Below are 21,651 nucleotides of genomic sequence, written 5' to 3' on the forward strand. Positions count from 1 at the left end.
AGGAGAAAAGGAGGAAGAAAAGAAGGAAGGGAGGGAAATAAGAAGGGGGAGAGAGGGAGAGAGAGAATTGTAGAAGGAAAGAAGTAAGGAAGAAACAAAGGGAGGGAGGGAGAGAGGGAGGCCAGGAGGGAGGCCAGGAGGAAGGAAAATGGAAGGAAGGGAGAGAGGAAGAATCAAATGAGATAATGAATCTAAATTTGTAAAACTTAAAGCATTATCTACATACACACATAGACATATTCAGTTCTTATTATTCTTTTGATGACAGGACTCGGTTTTAGACAGTCACTGCATTTGCCTGGCAAGGTAAGATACCCGTGGCCTCCTAAGAATCCCAAGCATTATTCACAGATGAACCTAAAAGTGCTCAGATTTCCTTTTATCTGCACAATTATAAGGAACTCTGTGCCTGACGTGGAGACTGGGGTTACAAACTCCGCAAATCTGACAGATTGTTTTATGAAATAAACATTACAGCTAAACATCCCAAGTATTTCGGGTTCATGGGCTGAATGGTCTCTTGGAACAGCAAGCACTCAATTATTGTCAGCTCCTTGGGTGAGTGAGTGGCTAACAAGGCTTACTGTAAATCTCCCACATGGTAACCAGGTAACAAAGAACAAAAGGGAACTGCACCAGGCTCCCCATTTTCTTGCCTTCTTTTCCCATCTCATCAGTAGTTCCTTCTGCATCATGTGGTAAGACAAAAACAGTGATACATGGATCCATTCGGTGGGCAAGGCATCCAATCTGGTATACTGGCTCTTTGGAAAGTGCTCTAACCTTTCCCACTGTAAACACACTATGCTAAAAACAATTAATAATAATAATAATGATGATGATGATGATAGCTTTACAATAACAAGTGTCAGGCTAAGAAGACTAACTTCTTTCAAACAACATTGGCCTAATTTGAGTTTTAGCAATGAAATGGATGTGAGCAACCTCAGGAATCATGGAAGTTTCTTCTCACTAGAAACCAAAAAAGAAATTTTTTTTGGGGGGGTAGCTTTTTGTTGTAAGGTGAGGATAAAGTCACTTGTCCAAGGTCACACAGGTAATTATTAAGCATCTGAGATCAGATTGGAACTCAGGTCCTCCTGACTCCAGGTCCAGTGTTCTATCTACTGTGCCACCTAGATGTCCCTGCATAAGAATTTTTTTTAAATGGTCCCAAAGGAGCTTAGCAAAAACAGTTACCTGTTATTTGGTCGGTTGCTGTTTATCCCTGCCTCGAACTTGAAAATTTCTAATGACAAATGCAAACCATTTAAAAAAATTTTGTTTGGTTAATCCATGTGTCATAGATACTCTTTCATGCCCCTCAATCAGGAAACTATAGAAAAAAAGATCCTCCCTAACTTCAAGGAGGAAGCAGGAAGAGATGTTTGGTTGGCCAAAACTTGGGGATCAGGAGGTTCCTTACTGGAGAATTAAAGGTGTGAAATTTTCCTGAGCATCCTTGAGAAATAGATTTGTTCAAGTCAGAGAGGAGAGAATAATGAACTTGGAATCTAAAGACCTGAGTTCAAATCCCAGCTCTTATATTTACTGCCTGTGTACCCTTCACTGTCAGAGTCTGTTTTCTCATTTGTTAAATGAGGGGTTTAAACTACATGGTGGGGGGGCTAGGTGGCACAGTAGATAGAGCACTGGCCCTGGAGTCAGGAGGACCTGAGTTCAAATCCGGCCTCAGACACTTAATAATTACCTAGCTGTGTGGCTTTGGGCAAGTCACTTAACCCCATTTGCCCTGCAAAAACCTAAAAAAAACCCCTACATGGTAAAAGAGTCCTCAGTTTTAGATTCTGGACCCTTTGTCTCAGATTAGGCATCCTAGATAACCTGTAGCTTTTGACTCAGTGTTTAAAATACATTTTATGATTTTTAAAGACAGAAACTATCCTGGTATTTTTGTGTATTGTTTTAGTGGGACAGAAATAAGAAGAGATTAGACAGATAGATGTTGTTTAGTAGTACATATGGTAATTCCTTCTGTGGGATTTTTTAGTTTGTTATCTAGCACTTTTGGTCCCTAAGACCCCTGAAGAACAGAATGTTACATAAATACATGCTCTTAATTCAGTGTTTGGATTGGATGGAAAACCAAAAAAAAAAACCATAATTAAGTTGGAAACATTTTGGAATGCATAATTATAAGCTTCTCTACAAGATCTCTTTACCAGACCTTTGCAAGCCACAGAGACCTCTCTCTCTCTCTCTCTCTCTGTCATCCCCAAAGGTATATTCCAAGCATCTTTTCCTAAAGGATCGATAAGAAATTTAGAATACTAACCATTCTCTGTAAGGTCAGACCCACTGCAAGCCTCTGCAGGTCCCTCAAGTCCTGGGGATGAAACGGAGGACTCCTGAGCTATTAGGAGGGGCTCTGCATAGCTCCAGATCTTATCTTTTGGTTGTAGCTTTGAGAGAGTTCAGTTGAGCTCCCACAGGGCTGTGAGTTCAGTCACAAAAAGATATCATTTCAATGCTCCTTTCCCTTTTCTTGACCTTTCCAATTATCTTCCTATGTTTTCTTCTAAAACATAAGGCTTCAAGTGGTCTTTGACTAGTGGGGGAATTCACAGTATGGTGGAATGCATAGAAAGTTGGGTTGGAGACAGGAAGACTTGGATTGAAATCCAGTCTCTGCTACCTACTTACTTTATGTCTTTGGACAATTCAAATATTAAGCTTTCATTGCCTTCAAGAAACTCTCTAAGATTTCAGGCTGTTGGAAAGGTGGGTAGGTGTCTCCTCCCCCCTAAAACAATATAATCACAGCCTAGTTTTTTTCCCTATTTTTCTCTGTTGTACTTTCTTACAGCATCCTAATCCTCAACCTCACTCCCTCATGAGCATTTCTGAAGGTAGAGCCTTTCAGAGAGACTCTCCCAATCTTTGATAGTCACTGAATTTTAACCACCCAAACCTCTAGCCTAAGTTCTCTACTCCCTCTTTCCTATTCAGTTCCTATTCAGCAGGAGCACCATCTAATTGAGAAAGTGCCCACTTATGCTTCTTCCTCAGGGAAAAGGCTTTCAAAAGTCCCAGTCGAGGACATAGATAGACTGGACATCAGAGAACATAGATAAAATGAGCCCATTAACTTCATCTTCCTTTTCAGAATCGTCATTTGCTTCATTGACATTAGGACAAGATGGCGCACTGCAGCCCAAATGGGTTTGTAGCCAAACCCTCTCATCATAGACCTAGCAGCCAGTTCCAATAACAGCAATAAATTATTTGAAAAAAGTAATCTCCTTCCATTTCACTCAACTCATGATAGGAAAGTGATAATAAATAATGTGTAATTTTGTGCTCTTTTCCAGGAACATGGGTCACTTTTGGAGGTCAAATTTCAGATGAGGTGAGTCACTTTTGCTTTCCATAAAAAAACTAATCTGAAAAAAAAGTGTTGATCACAGTACTTCAGAGAGCTCATTTCCAGGCTGCTAGAGAATTTCTTCAGGAGAAAATGGTATAATATCATTCCTCTATGACTGCTTTGTTCATTTTGCAAATGTGTTGTGAATGTGTGAAGCTTCTGTGGTTTTATCACCATGGTGGTACTCCTATTGTGGGAACTCAAGCCATCAGGGCAGATCACAATTTCTTTGATAAACCCTCTGAGTTACTTGAAACTCATAGAGATTAAGGGAATAATGTTACTAAGTTTTAGAGATACAATGGGAAAGCAAATCTTCATCACTCCAAGCCCAACATTCTCAACACTACAAAAAGCTAACCCTCACTTTGCAAATTTGAAAGATAAATAACATTTTCAGACTGGGAACAAATAAAAATGTGATGGGTACTCTAGACGGAGTACAGGTCTGGGAGTATGACAGTAGAAGTTTAGCAACTGACATGGGGAGAGGGGCGTATATATGATATACTTTCAAATTTAATCTGCATTATTAATATTTTATCCATCACTTTATCTCAGAAATCAATAAAAAAATCAAAGCATTATTTAAAGCATTTGGCAATTTCTAAGATATAAATACATGGAAAATTTAACAATCAGCTTCCTTGCACTGGATCTAGCTGACACTAACACATTCCTAAATGTACCTAACCTTGAGTAAACATGAGCCATGGAAATCTGGATTTTAAAAAAAAACAGACCAATGGGAAGAAAGTAGTTGTTGTCATATTTCCTTCAGAAAAGAATTCTTTGCTTTACAGATGGAATTTACCTTAGTTGTCCTTAAAAAATCAATTCATCTAAAAACTCCAATGAACTCAAGTCAACCCTGAACCCCAGTGACCAATGACCAACAGATCATTGACCAGAGTATCAGAGGTGGTATCCTTCAGGAAAACTGCTGGCAACCCCCCAGCACCTCTTCTCTGCCTGAGTAGGAAGCCAGTTTCCCTGGCCTTCAGACACAAGAGAAGATGAAATCCCGTCAAAATAAGGGGCTTGATTTGGTGCCCTCCGTGCTTACTTTTAGTTCCAAATCTATAGTCTTAAGATATAAAGGACTTCAAGAAGCTTCAATGAAGGAGGTAAAACTCACTGACTTTTGATTCCGACAAGCCATATTTGATTCCACCTCTGTCCCTTGCTCTTTATATAATATTGGCTGAGTCACTGAATCCTCATTTTCCTCATATAAAAGAAGCAGGTTGAACTTGGTGATCTCTAAATCCTCTTCCAGCTTGGAATCTGTGATCCTTTAATGCCAGAAAACACAGATTTGTAAATGGAAGAAAAAGGAACCAATTTTCTTGACACTGACATGATTGCTGCAAAATCTTCATTGTGGTTCAGTTCAGGCCTCATGTCCAGAGCCAGGCAAGATTACAAGGGAGGTATTCAGATGAATTCAGATAGCTTAGTCATGGTCCACTCGGGACTTAGGGCAGAAAAGTCATTGAGAGTCTGACTTTAAATAGTCAACAAATAGAAAATAAAAGGTCCAAAGTTAAATAGTTCACCATAATTAGTAAGTATATTGTGAGACAGTGTGATGCTCAGAAAGAAGACGATGAAAATCTTTTCCTTTTGGAATACCTTACCTTCTAATTTCCCTCTGGTTTTCCCCTGTTGCAGCTGTTCCTTAGAAAAGAAGAAATATGTTTATGTAGATATACACACATATCTTTTGTCTCTATATCTCCATGATCTAGCACCAACTGAATGCAGCCTTGTACAGAGAAGATGAATAAAAAATATTTGTTCAATTGGCACCTAGCCTAAAACATCCCTGACTAAGAATCCCCCTTTCTATAGCCCCACCAAGACGACATCTGTCTTTTCCTGAAGATTTTCAGGGAAGAGGAACAGGCCAGTCTGGCTTACTTTGTATAGTTCTAACTGCTACATTCTTGAAAGACCTAATGTTAGGGATGACTTTGTTCAATGACCCTCTGAAGAATTACAAAGGGAGACCTATGTTGGCCCCACCTGTAGACTTCAGTTCTGGAAGATATCCAAGGCAAAATCAAAAAGGAGGGTGGATTCCTTATCAATATTCAGAGTCTGGTTTGTAAATGACATTTTGTTGATAGTTTCAAGGCCTAGATAATTGTTTTGTTTTTGTTTTTTCAGCCAGGGATTGAATTGGCAGTGTTTATAGATCACATAGAAATTGGGGACAGGATGGATTGACTGGCAAGTAGCAGAAGGGTAGAATAAAATATACTAATAATAAGTAATGTTTCTTTGGGATTCCTCTTCCCAAGGTCTCTTCTAGTTCTTTTTTCCACCTGAGGGCTATAGTTAGGAGTGTGCTGGTAAATGTTTAACTACCAGGTCCCCAGAAAAACAAGTGTGACCCCCCCAGATATTTCTGTCTCTATTTTACAGATTAAATTGGGAGTTGCTCAAGATTCTATAGGTGTAAAGTGACAGAAATTGTATAAGAGTCCAAATCTACCCCACTCTCTCAATTTTGTACCACATACTCTCTATGCTTAAGGAATCCAGGACAGGAATCATTGATTAGGGCGTAAAGGGACCTTAAAAGTCACATTGCCTCTTGAATTCTCCCCAGCCTCCATATTACAGATGAAAACATTGCATAAAGGAGTTTGTTCTGCCAAATGGAGAACATACCTGAGATGTCCTGGAGTGGTTCTGGTGCAAGATGTGTCAACATGACTTTAAATACAATCAATAAAGATTCTATTCTATTTAGAAAAGCCATGAAAGAAAAATTCTCAATCTATTTTGTATTTCCACTTACTGGATGACAAATATTCTGGGCAAATGTCTTAAATATTCATTATATTCCTAAGCAGTTATTTTCCATAAAAATCTTGTATGCTTTCTTCCCTGAACGTTGAATATAATTTTCATTAGGGAGATTTCTAAGCCCCCCAAAAGGATAATGTGCCCCTAGAAAAGCGATAAAACAATATTAGCTGCCATCACCCAAATAATGGAGAAAGGCTAGTTGAACAGTTTGTGCCATCTGGAATTTCTGACAATTGACTTTTATAAAGTTACAAATAAATAATAAAAATGATATTATGAGAAGTTAATTATTTTAATAACACTTAAGAAAAAAGGAAAGCTTTGAAATGTTTGCAAATTTTGCAATTAAATTGTCAAGCAAATTCACAATAAAAAAAAAACCATAGATGTCTAGCTGAAAGGGATCCTAGAAATCAGCTAGTCTTCTTTTTTTATAGATGAGGAAACTGAGAGCCAAAGAAATGAAATGAAACAACATGATGAGGTCACACGGGTGGGAAGTAACCATGAAACGATTTCAATCCATGTCTTCTGACTCCAAACCCAGTTGTTTTTCTATGACACTGCTATGCTGGAGAACTCAATATCCAAGTTGGGAGGGCTCTGAAAGACCAAACAGTCCCATGATCTCTTTTTGGGAACCCTCAAAAAAAAAGAGCAATACATTCTCATTTGGTCTTTTCTTGAAGACCTCTAGTGAGGGGATCCTACTGTCTCTTTAGGCAGTCCATTTTTTTTTAGGTTTTTGCAAGGCAATGGGGTTAAGTGGCTTGCCCAAGGCCACACAGCTAGGTAATTATTAAGTGTCTGAGGCTGCATTTGAACTCAGGTACTCCTGACCCCAGGGCCTGTGCTCTATCCACTGTGCCACCTAGCTGCCCCTAGGCAATTAATTTCACTCTAGGATGGTTCTAATTTTTTGAATGTTTTTCTTGATCTAGAATCTAAATTCAATTATCTTTAATCCTTAGAGAGGCCTTCTGGGGACTAGCATTTCAAATCTAATCCCTCTTTCACATGGTAGTCCTTCATATATTTGAAGAAAATTATGTTTTTCTTAAATTTTCTCTTCTTCCAACTAAAAATCTCTAGTTTCTTCAACCAACAATTTCAAAGAGTCGCCTCCAGATCCCTCACCCTTTTGCTCAGCTTTTTCTGAATGCTTCCTTTTGAGGTTGTTCCTAAATGGTAGCATGCAGAACTGAAAACCATCCAAAGGATTCCGTCGGCCTCTTTAGAGCTGTTAGCTGGTATGGTGAGTAGAGTGCCAGTCCTAAAGTCAGAAAAACTCATCTTTATGAGTTCAGATCTGACTCCAGACATTTACAAATTGTGTGACCCTGGGCAAGTCTCTTGATCCTATTTGCCTTGGTTTTCTTATCTGTAAAAATGAAATAGAAAAGGAAATGGCAAATCACTCCAGGACCTTTGCCAAGAAAATCCAAAGTGGGTTCGTGAACAATCAAATGCAACTGAAACAAACGTACAACAAAAATCATCATCTTTGCTCTGGTCACCAGGCCTTTCTCACAACAGCCTAAGATTACACTGGCCTTTCTGACTGCCATGTATTTCTTGCTGTTAACCCTTATTGACCTTGAAGTCAAATAGACTGAGGCTATTTGTGTAGATATGACTACCTAGAAATATCTTCCCATCTTAGATTTATGAAGATGATTTTTTGAACCTGAGAATACCAGCTACTGTCCCCTCCAATCATTGCTCTCTCTTCTTGCTCGTACTTCACAAATTTGTTATTATGTTCACAATAGCTATTGTATAGAAAGAGGAAAGGATGATAATGATGATGTGTTCTAAACCCTGCCACTCACACCTACTAGTAAAACTGTGTGTGTGTGTGTGTGTGTGTGTGTGTGTGTGTGTGTGTGTGTATGTGTGCACATGCAGAAGGAGGGAGGGGCACCAGGCTAGGTGTTGAGCCCAGATGATCCCATCATTTTACATTATCTCTATTACATTTTCTCTTAAAAGACTTTTCTCCAGTCTTCTAGCATGTTGAGTTATTTTTGGATCTTGATTCTGTATGCAATTCTATGTGTCTTAACTTTGTAAATAAGATTCAAAAGAACCTTGTTGTCTAAGAGACCACTTTCCTGTGGAATATCATCTAAGTTTGAAATTACAAGCATAGTAATGACTGGAGCTATGAAATATGCATTGAGTTCATTATTCAGTGACAGCATTGGTCCCTATGACACCACAGAAAATTCTGGTAAAATAAAAGAAAATGACCACACAAAATTATATGGAAATATGAGAGAGGAAGATTCATTGCATTATACATATTAAATCACTTTTCAGGTCTACAGTAGTGATTATCCCAATTAATCAAAGATTAAATGTCTACTATAAGTTTCTATGGCAATATGCTAGGTGCTGGGGATACAAAGGCAAAAGCAAATCATTTCCTGCCTTTAACGAGTTACTATTCTACTGGGAAAATAATTTTGCTTCTCTTGTACTCCAGAAGGGCTGAACTTACCAGTGAGATTTCACTTTCCCGGATTTAGTGACTAATAAGAGGATACTGGACTTGGAAACACAATTGTCTTCTTTGTCTAACTCCATGTGTCTTCCCCAAGGTTGCTGAAAGACTAATGACAATTGCCTACGAGAGTGGTGTCAACCTCTTTGATACAGCTGAAGTGTATGCTGCTGGCAAGTAAGTGGAACTAGTATTCATTGAAGGTGTTTTTTGGGAGGGTGGATTACCTATTTGAAGGTTTCATGACAGGAAAGGGACATCTTTTTGGGAACATTAAGATTCTTTTGCTCTCAGTTCCCTTCCCAACTGCCCAGATGACTTGATCACAAACTGGTTACTATTCTCACAACAGGTACTGTGCAGAAAGAGGAAAGGGTGCTGATGATGTGTTCTCTACCCTCCTTCTCACACCTACTAGTAAAACTGGGTTTCGTGAGGCTACAGAATATGATTTACTGCATGTGTACATGTGTGTGCATGCATGCAGACAGAGTGAGGGGTCCTAGGCTAGGTGTTGAATCCAGATGATCACATAATATCATAGTTGTATAGACTCTCAGACTTCAGAAGTTGTCTTATCTAATATTTTTAAATTTTTTTATTTAAGGCAATGGGGTTAAGTGACTTGCCCAAGGTCACACAGATAGGCAATTATTAAGTGACTGAGGCTGCATTTGAACTCAGGTCCTCCTGACTCCAGGGCTGGTGCTCTATCCACTGCGCCACCTAGCTGCCCATGTCTTATGTAATATTACTCAAAGTCTCCTCTGGTGAAAAGTTATTCTGGAATGATATAAGTACAATGTCCAAGCATTGGGAACCAAAGAGTGTGCCCTCAAGGAGCTTGCATTCAATAAGTGCCATTGACTTATACTTGAAGGTGTACAGGTAAGAAGAACCTACCATCTCCTAAAGCAATCCATTGTACTTGGAGATAGCTTTAATAGAGTAAACAACTTTTTTGTTGTTATTTAAAATGGCATCGAAACCTTTTGTTTTGTACCCTTCAAGAATTTCTTGGTATGCCCTGGTAACCCCCAGTTAAAATACATTTCTTAAGTCTTGATAACGTCTACCCTTCTAGTTTATAGGCCTTTTTCCAGGTGAGCACTTCAAATAGTTGAAAGCAAACATCATACTGCTTATCCCTCCCTCCCTCCCTCCAGTCTTCTCTTCTCCAAGCTAAACATCCATGGTTCCGTCATCTGATCTATGATACAGCCAAGAGCCCCTTCCTCAACTGGTTTACTATAACTCATTAATGCCTTTACTAAAATGTACTGGCCAAAATGGAAGACAATGCTCCAAATGTGGCTTGACCCAGGCACAATGGGGCCATCATCTTCATAGCGTTGGCTACGATGCTTCCCTTGCCACAGCCTATGATTGCCTTAGTTTCTGGGCTATCATATTCTAATGGATCAGATTTGGTTTGTATTTCATTGAAATGCCCTGCTCTTTTTCAAATGATTCACAAAGGTTCACCATCTTGGACCTGTGAACTTGATGGTTTAATCCAACAATGTGAACAAAGGGCCCAAGACATCTTCCCAGAATACCACCAGCCTTCTGGGCTGGCCCCACCAAAACCTGATTCTCAGTATCTTAATATCAGGTACACAAAAACTAGGTCCTAATTCAATGAAGTAGAACTATTTAGAGTAGGGCTAAGGGGAACATGCGCCCATTTTGTCCCAGAGTAGATTTCTGGCTTCCTGGTACTTAAAGAAATGGATAATCATCCAGCTATTTTAACAGTCTCTGAAAATGTCCAACTCTACAGTGGGAGGTAATTGGCTGCAGATCTAATTCTCTACTTTCAAGGAGAGAGCACAATGAAGCCACACCACTTGTTAGATGAGATTCATCAATGCCTGGCTTATGTGCATTCTTTTTCATCTGGTATTTCATTCTTTGGGGAGAAGGGCTTTTGTTTAAGGGTCGTTAAAAAGGCTTTAGTGCCTCTGATTCTCCCAGTTTCCAAGGATAAAAAAGTAATTACAATAACTGATTTCTTCTCAGACTCCTCTTAGCCTAGATTCTATGTGGGGGTTTTTTGAGGCTGATCTTAACAGAAAATTTCTCATATATTGTCTTCTTTTCCTCTACTTTATGAACCCTTTTAAAATCTGTACAAAAACAGGGGAAAAGAGGACATAACATTCATTGCAGTGTCATAGAGAACCATAACAAGTCATCCAGGTCAACCTCGTATCCACTGTAACTAATGTTCATGGCAGTTGTTTTAACAGCCTTCTCTTTCCATTCCACTGGGTGTTGATGTTTGTGAAATGTAGAGTTTTTTTTAAATGGGAAAACAACATCCATGGCTTCTGGTAATCCAGTTTCTTCTTAAATGTTACTAGTGAAAAAAATCATGATCTACCTATGACCTAGTTCTACCGTTTGAGATTAAGAAGAAATAAAATGTAATCCCTCTACTACATGTTGTGGATTAAAAAGATTGTTTTGCTCTCAGTTCCCTTCCCAACTGCCCAGATGACTTGATCACAAACTGGTTACTATTCTCACAACAGCTACTGTACAGAAAGGAGAAAGGATGCTGATGTGATGATGTGCTCTCTACCCTCCATCTCACACCTACTAGTAAAACTGCATTTTGTGAGGCTACAGAATGTGATTTACTGCATGTGTACATGTGTGTGCATGCATGTAGACAGAGTGAGGGGGCCTAGGCTAGGTGTTGAATCTAGATCACATAATATCATAGTTGGATAGACTCTCAGACTTCAGAAGTTGTCTTATCTAATTTTTTTAAATTTTTTATTTATCTATATAGCACTATCTGCTCTACTTCAGGGCAAACATTCTCTATTCCTTCTCCCAGTCCTATATCGTACGGGTTCAAGTCCCGTCTGCATCCTGAGTTTCCTTGGCTGAACACACTCCAGTTTTCCCCTAGCTCTTAATGTGGTGTCTAGAAGTAAGAAAAGTGTCCCAAATATAGTGTCCCTACTATTGAGGAAAACAGAACTAAGACTTCTGATTCTGAACACTGTGTTTGTATTGCTACAGCTTAAGTCTAATGAGCTGCCATTGGCTGCTAGACCACATCATTAACTCAAAATAAGCATTCAGTCAACAGAACACACGGCGTCTTTTTCACATGACGATGAGTAGATAGTCTCCAAGAGGGTCAATGGTCAACAGTGTCAAATAGTGCAGTGAGGTGGAGAGGACTGAAGATTAAAAAGACCTAACACATGTCGTAATTAAGAAATGATTAGGAGGCACATTGGCAACCAATGAGCACATTTATTAATTGCTTATTATGTGAAAAGTATTTTTCTGTGTACTAAAGACATCAAGAAAGGCACAGACACTGCCCTCAAGGAGCTGACATTGTTAGAGGAGCTGTGAATTGGTATCAAAAGGTACTTGGAGCAATTTGGAATTATACAAATAAAAACATTTTTAATTGTTCATACCTGTTGACCTAATGACTCCATTCCTAGGCAAATACTGAAACAAAGAAATAAATGGAGGGGGAGGAAGAGAAGGGGGTAAGAAAAGTGAGGAAGGGAAAAAGCAGGAGGAAAAATGAAAGAAAAAGAGGAGAAAAGTGAAAGGAAGGAAGATTTGTATATATGCTAATGTATTGTGACACAACTTTTTGTGGTATCAAAGAACAACGAAGTAACAAAGTTTGGCAACAAAGTGACAACCCATCAATGGCGGAATGGCAAAACAAACTATGATTTAAAAAAGTGGAATGGAATATCCCTGCACTAGCTATAAAAAATGATGAAAATAAGGAATAGTGAAGCTTAGAAAGATTTGCATGAACTGATGCAAAGTAGAGCAAGGAAAACATTAACCACATCACTAAAACAATGGCAGTGAAAAGAATAGCAATAAACAAGATTTCAAAACCTAATGCACAGGTGAAGGAAAAGGAGAGCTTCCACAGGTGTGAAACTTTGTATAGAATGTAATATTTTTCAATATGTCCTTTAGTTTTACAGAACTGTTCCTCTTTCTCGTTTTTAAAAGGATTCTTTGTTATAAGTACTGCTGGATAGAAGCAAAGGAGAGAGGGAAATCTAGATGATGTAAAATGAAAAGATAAATTTGAAAAATTATTTTTGTAAAGAAATCATAGGCAATTTGAAGGACAGTTTCAGTTGAATGAGATCATAAGCCAGATTGAAGATAATTTAGAAGAAACAAAGGCACTGAATGTAGACATTTTTTAAAAGAGTATGGAAAACAAAGGGAGAAGAGATCAATGACTATAGCTAGCTAAGATGGTGGGATCTAGAGAGGGTTTTTTTTTTTAATAATTTAGGAGACCTAGGTGTATTTGTAGGTAGAGTAGGGGAATATCTGGTAAATAGTGATTGAAGATATGGGAATAGTGAAGAAGAAATGAGGATAGGAATGAACGGGGACACTCCTTCTAGAGAAGAGAAATCAAGTACATACACAATTGGTCTTTTCAAAAGGAAAGCCTTGAACTTCATTAGAAAAAAAAAGAGTAAAGGAGGAACAAGAAAAAAAATGATGACAAGAGCTTGTGAAATGAAAGAAAAAGCTCCAGGAGAAAGGTAAAACTGAGGAGGTAGAAAGAGGAAAGACTTGGAGGGAAGCCTTGAATAACTTCTGTGGGGGAGAATCAGGGAGGACTAAAAGAATTGCTTTCTGCAATAAGAACACAGCTAAGGTTAGCTAACATAAATTTCATCTGGACTCAGATCATGATTGTATGATTTTCTCCATCTCCACTCAGCAGCATGTGAATAAAATGAAAGATGGTGAGAATAATCCAGAATTGGGATTTATCAAGGCAGGATTAATGAGAAGACAAAGGAGCAAGAGATTTGAAATAGAATAATGTATAACTTTTTCAATGAAGAAGAGAAGGGAAGATGAAAGGAATAAGCATGTATATAGCTCCTTCTAGGCTAAGGCCTTTACAAGTATGATCTCAAGGGTTTGAAATTAATAAGGAAAGAAGGGGTAGGATCAGAGCAGAAGAGATAGCTTTGGGAAAGAGGTGAGAAGATCCCCATGAGGATAAAGATCAGGGTCAGGAAGAATAAAGCACAGGAATGGTAAAATGATAGGAGATTGTGATAAGACAAAGGAATTTCATAATTTTGCATGAAAATGGAACACTTGTGATTGGTGGCAAGATCATTGTGGGTAAGTGAGGCCAAGTGGAGAAGCAGATCATGGGACCTGATTGAGCTGGGGATTTGGGGGGTTGGGAACCTTTGAGGAGACCTCAATATGTATGTTGAAATTCTCTTGTATTTGGAAAAGAATTAGGGTAGAAAGATAGACTGTGAGTTAGGCCCTGAACTCAATGAGAAATAATAATAACTTGGCTTTATAGAACGCTTCATATGTGTTGTCTAATTTGAGACAAAAGGGAGAATGTACCAGAGCGTTCAGTAGACAATTTTCAGTAGGATCTTGATTGAGTGATACATTTGGATAGAAGAGATTCCCGAGTGTTGGTATTAGAGGAAGAGTATGGAAGTGGCCATGGAGAAGGACATCATTGTGTCTCCTATTCTGAGATCAGTGAATGGAGCTTGTGGCCTGTGTTTGGGGAAGGGTTCAGGGGCTAGCTATGAAAGAAGGTCCAGCTAGTAACGGAAGGAAAAGTCAAGGGAGTTGGATCTCACTAGAAATCAAAAGATGGAAGGAATATACAAGGAACAGGAATATACTGGAAGATTGGGGGGGTTAATCCTAGAGCAGCCATTCCAGAGGGCTCAGTAGACAGAGTGCCAGATATGGAATGAGATTAGACCTTGGAGTGATAAGATTGCTGTAGATAGAAATGAGAGATGTAGGCATTAGAAGTTTGGTTATGGGGAGGCTAGGTGGCACAGTGGATAGAGCACCAGCCATGGAGTCAGGACCTGAGTTCAAACCCAACCTCAGATACTTCATAATGACCTAGCTGTGTGGCCTTGGGCAAGCCACTTAACCCCATTTGCCTTGCAAAAACCTAAAAAAAATAAAGTTGGGTCATCCTTGAGCAGTAAGGAATAGAGTATGGTCAGATTGGGAATTTAAAAGGGGGAAGAGAGAGATTGCTAACTAATGGAGAGTAAATCCAGGTATTGTACCAGGCAATGGAATAAGCTCCATCAAGGAAGAGAGCTAGGGACAATGGCCCTGCCATTGCTGAGTCTCCTTTCATAATCTGGTCCTGATACCCTTTGCTCCATAGTCTCGGGGTCTAAAATTTACCTATTGTTCTTGGATCTGGGGATACTTATTTTCAATTTTCTGTCCAATTTTCTTTTCTCATCACAATTCGGAATGAGTTGCAACAATTCTAAGTGGGGAAAATGGGGAAGGGGGGATTGGGCCTTAGAAACCAAAGTCACAATTAGAAAGGAATTCATGATTTCAATTTGACTTTCCCAAGGGTGACATTTATAGACAAGTCCAATGGCCAAATGATTCCATTGGACTTCTTAGAAACAGAGAGAGCAGACTCCCTCCCTCCAGGAAGTCATCAGTTGGCAGGCAGCTGGGACTGTTCCATAGTTGAGTTCTGCAGGCACCAGCAGAAACAGCGGAAATTGTGAACACAAGCAGAGTAGAGTCTATTTTAGGAGCTTTGTGACTGAACACCAAACAAGGAATAGGCTTAAAAAATAGACTTGTGCCTTTCCAGGATGTGATACTAAAGCATTCTCTCTTTCCACCCTCCCTTTTAGGGCTGAAGTGATCCTTGGAAGCATCATCAAGAGGAAGGGATGGAGGTATGGCTCATGACCAGGATGGGATGTTTGGAAGGGAAGGGGTCTGGAACAGGACAAGTCAAAGAACCTGATTTCAAGACATAAAAACTATTCTGATGGTTACAAGACAGAGGGCAGGATCCTTAGGATGCTCCAAGAAATAACAGCATAACCACAAAGTATAACACAATTCCAGAGGATCTGGGTTCCATGCAAGATACGACAAAAGTTCACACATCAAAATCCAGAGACCAGGTTCTTGAGTCAGTAGGATGAGGATGGCCAGGGTGTAGACAAGACCCTCAACTTCCCTGGACCTCAGTTTCCTCACGAGTAAAATGAGGAGGTTGAGCTTTTGAGATACTTTCCATTTTCTAGCTCTAAAACCCATTAGGCCCGAGTATTGTATAAAGGAGGCTTTTCATAGGAGTTCTTTAATAAAGGAAAATATCATTTTTCATGGCTTCTGGTCCCCCCCTCCCCCTAATTAAGCAAGAAACACAAGTAGGCAAGTTGCAGATTAATTAAACTATAGGCTTTGTTTATTTTGCTAATCTCCCTGCATACAATGAAGTGTGGACGCCAAAGCCTTTGAGATGAATCCTGTGCCTGTTTGTTTATTCACACAATTGTTCTTTAAGCTCCTTCCTCCTTTGATCCAAAGACATGGAGGAAATTATAGTGATAGTAGCCAATATTAATGGAAGATATAAGAAAGATGGGTGGACTGGATGGATTTCAAGACTTAGAAAGCACTTTACCAACATTTTCTGATTTGATCCTCACAAAATCCCTATGAAGTAGCTAGAAGTATCATTAGCTCCATTTTACAGGGGAAGAAACAGACTTGGAGAGGTCAAACCTCTGGTCATACCAGTCAGTGTCAAGGATTCCTCTTTCTAACTCTAAAGAAACACAAGTTATGAAGAAAACTCAAATCTGATCCAACACCCAATTTTACATATGAGGAAACTGAAGATCAGAAAGGTGATGTGGCCAGTTGTTTAATAGAGCTTAAATTTGAATAGAGACCTCTGGTTCCCAAGCCAGTACTCTCTTCTGTGGACTAACTTGAGTCTGCTAAGTCATAGTGAGGTCAAGTAGGCAGGACACAGTCCTTTCCATGATTCTACACAGGGGGCAGAATCAGATTAAGAGAAGAATCATCTCTAGCTTCCTTTTATTTGGCAAAACACTCACTGATAGCCAAGTAAAGAATACTAATGGTCCTCAGTGAAAACAACTTGGTAGAGTATGCTCTGGGGCCACCTCCATGCACATACTTTATATTTTTTTTTAGGTTTTTGCAAGGCAAATGGGGTTAAGTGGCTTGCCCAAGGCCACACAGCTAAGTAATTATTAAGTGTCTGAGGCTGGATTTGAACTCAGGTAAACTCCTGACTCCAAGGGTCAGTGCTCTATCCACTGGGCCACCTAGCTGCCCCTACACATACTTTCTATTAGGTTTTAGATTCAATCTAGAAAAGTGTCTAACTCAAGAAGTTGTTCTTTTCCCATCCTCCCCTTCAACCTTGTTCATTCCTCTGCCCCCTGAGCTATTCTTAGACAGTGAGGGTACACTGGTCACTGAAGAGCCATTTGCAAAATACATTTACCTTATCCATCTTAGCATGATCACCCCCTCTTACCACCACCCCCCACATCCCTTGGAACTATCATGGAGAATATGGGCTTAGGCAGCAATAGATTCTCTTTTTCCTAGTACTTCCTGCATAGATAGTATCCACCAAGTACTCCAGCTTTGTAAAACCTGAAGTAGGGGAACCTCATGAATGGATCATCCATAAGGCAAGCACACAGGGACTCAATTGAGCAGGAAGCATGCCTCTGTGAAAATATAGTTGCTATATCTTGCGGGGGGGGGGGGGGGCGGGGGTGGGGAGGAAGCTTATACACTGCCCATACCCTGGGGACATTTGCTCTGGTTTACTTATATGGTAAGATGAGAAAGAATTCACAAGATCATGGCTCTAGAATGGAACTTAATGGTTATCTTTCTCAACATCCATATTTTATAGGTTTGGGAAATTGAGACTCAGGATGTTTCTGATTTGCTTATGGTCAGAAAGGTAGTAAAAGTTAAGAAGTGGGGAGCAGCTAGGTGGCACCAGCCCTGGAGTCAGGAGGACCTGAGTTCAAATCCAACCTCAGATAATTACCTGAGTGATTTTCAGCAAGTCACTTAACACCATTGTCTTACAAAAACTAAAAAAAAAAAGTTAGACATAGGATTTGAACCCAAGTCCTTTGATTCACAAATCACTACTTTTCCCCCTTCCCAGTCAGATACTCTTATTACATGGTCTATTCCTACTCTACCATGGTGGATAGAATTAGGTCAAAGGGTTCTCTATCTCCTCATTTGGCATGACATATCTGGACAACTAAACAAATGGTGTACTGTTATTTTTGATAGAGGTTGGAGGTATATAGCCTTGAAATCAGAAAGACTTGGCTTAAATTATACATCTCTCTCTCTCTCTCTATCCATGTGGCTTTGGACAATTCACAGCTTTTTGGTGCTCTAAAATTACAGTTGCAGGCCTGTAATTTTCAGAAAGGATGCTGACCCACACCAGTAGAGGGAGTTTCATCATCTGGAATTTCCCTATATTAGTGAAATAGGTCCAGTCCCTATCCTCATTACCATCAGCAGCAAGGATTTTTTGGGGGGGTTTTGCAAAGCAGTGGGGTTAAATGACTTGTCCAAGGCCACACTTAATTATTAAGTGACTGAGACCTGATTTGAACTCAGGTCCTCCTGATTCCAGGGCCGGTGCTCTATCCACTGTGCCACCTAGCCACCCCAAGTAAGGACATTAAGCCTGCTCTATGTAGCTATTTGCTTAGAGATGCTCACTTCTAAATACTAGGCAATGTGTAATAAATATAGTTGTATTCGTAGTTTTACATATAATGTGTATGGGATTTCAGTCTGGCAAATGAATACCAAAAAGATCAGCTAGGCACAGAGTGTTCTTGCCAGTTCATAAAAGCCCCATGGGGCTGGTAATAAACAGCTTTTCTTTGCTTCTCCAACCTAGGAGTTATTACCCCATAGCAATACAAGTGTGTGGGGGGTCTATTTATGATTGCTATCTCTACTTGTTATTTTGAAGTCTAAAACATAGCAGGTGGTCATTAATCCAAATCTCTCAAAGAAAGCCCAGATCTTGCAAATGAGTAGCTAATAGCTTTTTTGATGTTCTAAGTAACTCATTTTAATAAGACATTAAGATTTTTTCATAATGTCTCTGAATAATCATGATCCCTACATCGATTACATTTGATATCTTGGAGTTTATAAAAGATTAGAAAATATTTCTAAAAGTCTCATTCCATAAAATAGATTTGTTTTTATATGCTCAATTATTGCTCTAATAAGCCCAAGAAAATGAAAGATAAGTTCATCTATAATAATATCTAGACACTGATTCCCATAGGAGGGAAAGGGCCAGGGTCATACAGATATCAGAAAGGGACCTTGATCCAGACAATAAACTTAGATTTAAAGGTAGAAGGGACCTTGGAGGTCATCTAATCCAATCCTCTCATTTTACAGATGGAGAAAGTGAGGCCTGGAGAACTGTAGTGCTTTGACCATGGTCACACAGAGTTAGTAGTAATAATGCCTCCTTACCATATGGACAACTCCTCAACAACAATCCTTCAAATTAGTGCTTGAGAAATAGAGGATAAGGGAAGGGGTTGATGACATTCTTTTCAGCTTTTCCTCTGTACAACCACCTTTCTTGAACTATCAGCATGATGTATGTTGGTTTTCATAATCATAGTGGGCTTCCATAGAAGTTTTCATGCTCCAGTGCCAGCAGTCAGTACCTCTTGCTCAGCAGGTAGAGACATGGATATCACTCATTCAAAGTCTCAAATAGTTTTAAGACTTTGAAACCATGACTAGGGATTTTCTTATTCCTGGAAGAATCAAACTGAATTATGTTTCTCAAGAAATAAAATCAATTTCTTAGGTAAGTCCCCAAAGGATATCACATGTTCTATGAACCTCAAAAGTGGCTTGTCATGCCAGGGATGCACATAACAGATGAGGTGATTTAGATTTCTTCCAGTAATCCCAGGTCTAATATTCCTGTACAGATGGTATCCACCAAGTACACCAACTTCATACAACCTGAAGTAGGGGCACCTGATGAATAGATTGTTCCTAGTGAAGGTGTTGGAACTTTGAACCTAAGATTATGCAATTGTTTTATTAAAAACAAGTTATACTTTGTTGAAGTATTTAAAGAAAATTTCAACCAGTAAATAACATTTCTATTATCACAACTTTTATTTAACGTTAACTTGGCCAAATTCTATGGATGAGTTTTATCCAGTTTAGAAGTGATGCCAGCTTTGGGGACCACTAGGGCACATTGGTCATGGAAAAGGAAAATTTGGAATTCTTTCCTGTCCCTTCTCTAGGAGGTGGGTATGGATTGATGTCTATAGTAAGTGTGTCTATGAGATTCAGTGGATAGATCACCAGTCCTGATATCAAGAAGTTCAAATCCAACCTTGGATACTTAATTGCTATGTGACCCTGCGTGAATCACTTGACCTGTCTCCTGTTTCCTCATCTGTAAAACTGGAATGATACTAGCACCTAGAGTCCCAGAATTGTTGGGAAGATTCAATGAACTATCTTGAAAATGCTTTGTAAACCTTAAAAAACTATATAAGTGCTAGCTGCTCTTATTAAGTGGTTAATAGCCTAGCAAAAATATTTGCCAGAAGAGCAACCTATTTGTGTTTCTAAAGGTTTCCTTTATTAACCCATTTCCACCCCCACCATCACTGCCTAGCTTTCTCTACCCACTCTCCTTCACCTTCTACCCCTTTGAACCATCACTTAACTGACACCAACCCACCCTTGTTTAGCTTCTTCCCACCAGTATCTAGCTCCTCCTCTTTACTTTGCCCTTTATGGTCAAAATGCCAACAGTGTCAGATAAACAGTTTATATCTTTAAGCAGAAACTTCCAATGTGAAACTTTCTGATAGTGTAATAATACTAAGATTGTATGGGCTTTATCTTGGCACTGATATGTTTTTTTCTTGATTTTTTTAATTTACAGGAGATCCAGCCTGGTCATAACAACCAAACTCTACTGGGGTGGAAAGTAAGTAGATTATATCTAACCCTCCCTTCTGTTAGCAATGCATTTTGAAAACAACTGTTATCCACGTACTGAAATCCATGGGAGTAATCTTTTTCTCACCTAAAGATAAAATGTGAAAAATGAATGTTTAGCAAAGTGATTGGCCTTCTGTTAGACTTGGGCAAAATGAATCCAAAGAAATGGAAGATGACACTCCAGTGTTCTAGAATAATTAGAAAGTCAAGATTTCCAAACAGCATTTTCACCTGTAGTTCTGATTCAAAATCATGATTCAACTTTCAACAAGAAGGAAAGCCCCTCTAAGATGCCAAAATGCACAGAACTTTTATTGCAAAGTGAAAACCATCTGGCCTGCCCCTGGGTTTGTGCTGTGATCCCTCCTCCCTGTGGTGAGTTCAGAGAACTACAATCAAAGAACCATCTCAATGGAGACAAAAATGGGATTTCCATGTTTCTTGGGGTCAAGTCAAATGAAAGAGAAATCCTCTCTTTGTTGTGGACATGCCATCCAAACTTCCCTGACAGAATTGACTTCTACTGCTCATATTTTGCATTTCAGGTTGTAGCTACATTATTTAACAGAATGATGCAGGCTGGACATTTGGGAAAATGCATAACCCTGTAAGCTCTACCATCTACTGGTAGGTTAGTTTGCCCTGTGCTAGTCTCATGAAATGTGGAAAGGTGAAGGGACTGGAAAACCCTTATTGTGATTGATACCTGTGATTGATAAATTGATAAAAAAAAATCTAGAGGAAAGAGTCTTGTCAAGACTATTCCATGAGGAGAGAAAAGATATTTTTTCCTTGGCTCTTGGAAGCTCACAGTGAATATGAAGTTGGAGAGATAGCATTTAGATTTATACTCTAATGCAGTTTGAATATAAATAAAGCAGTATTACATATGAATAATGGAAATTTATAGCATCTGCCTTGTTCTAGTTTACTAGGCTATTGTTTTGGCTTTTTGCTGTGGACCCAAAGCTTGGCTTTTATTTTAGGAACTGCACAGAAGAGACAACAGCCTGGAAGAATTATGATTTCGTTGAGT

General features: G+C 39.2%; 1 protein-coding gene across 2 annotated transcripts in view; it reads left to right on the forward strand.

The window, feature by feature from the left end:
- Positions 1–21,651, forward strand: part of KCNAB1 (potassium voltage-gated channel subfamily A regulatory beta subunit 1) — a 490,100-nt gene that overhangs the window by 385,205 nt on the left and 83,244 nt on the right. For both annotated transcript variants that reach the window (XM_074190799.1, XM_074190800.1), the window contains 4 exons: positions 3,333–3,370; positions 8,812–8,891; positions 15,419–15,463; positions 20,557–20,601. In XM_074190799.1, coding sequence (XP_074046900.1) covers positions 3,333–3,370; positions 8,812–8,891; positions 15,419–15,463; positions 20,557–20,601 — 208 coding nt within the window. The remainder of the gene's footprint in view (positions 1–3,332; positions 3,371–8,811; positions 8,892–15,418; positions 15,464–20,556; positions 20,602–21,651) is intronic.

This window comes from Macrotis lagotis, chromosome 6 (genome assembly GCF_037893015.1).
Source record: "Macrotis lagotis isolate mMagLag1 chromosome 6, bilby.v1.9.chrom.fasta, whole genome shotgun sequence".
Classification (NCBI taxonomy): Eukaryota; Metazoa; Chordata; class Mammalia; order Peramelemorphia; family Peramelidae; genus Macrotis; species Macrotis lagotis.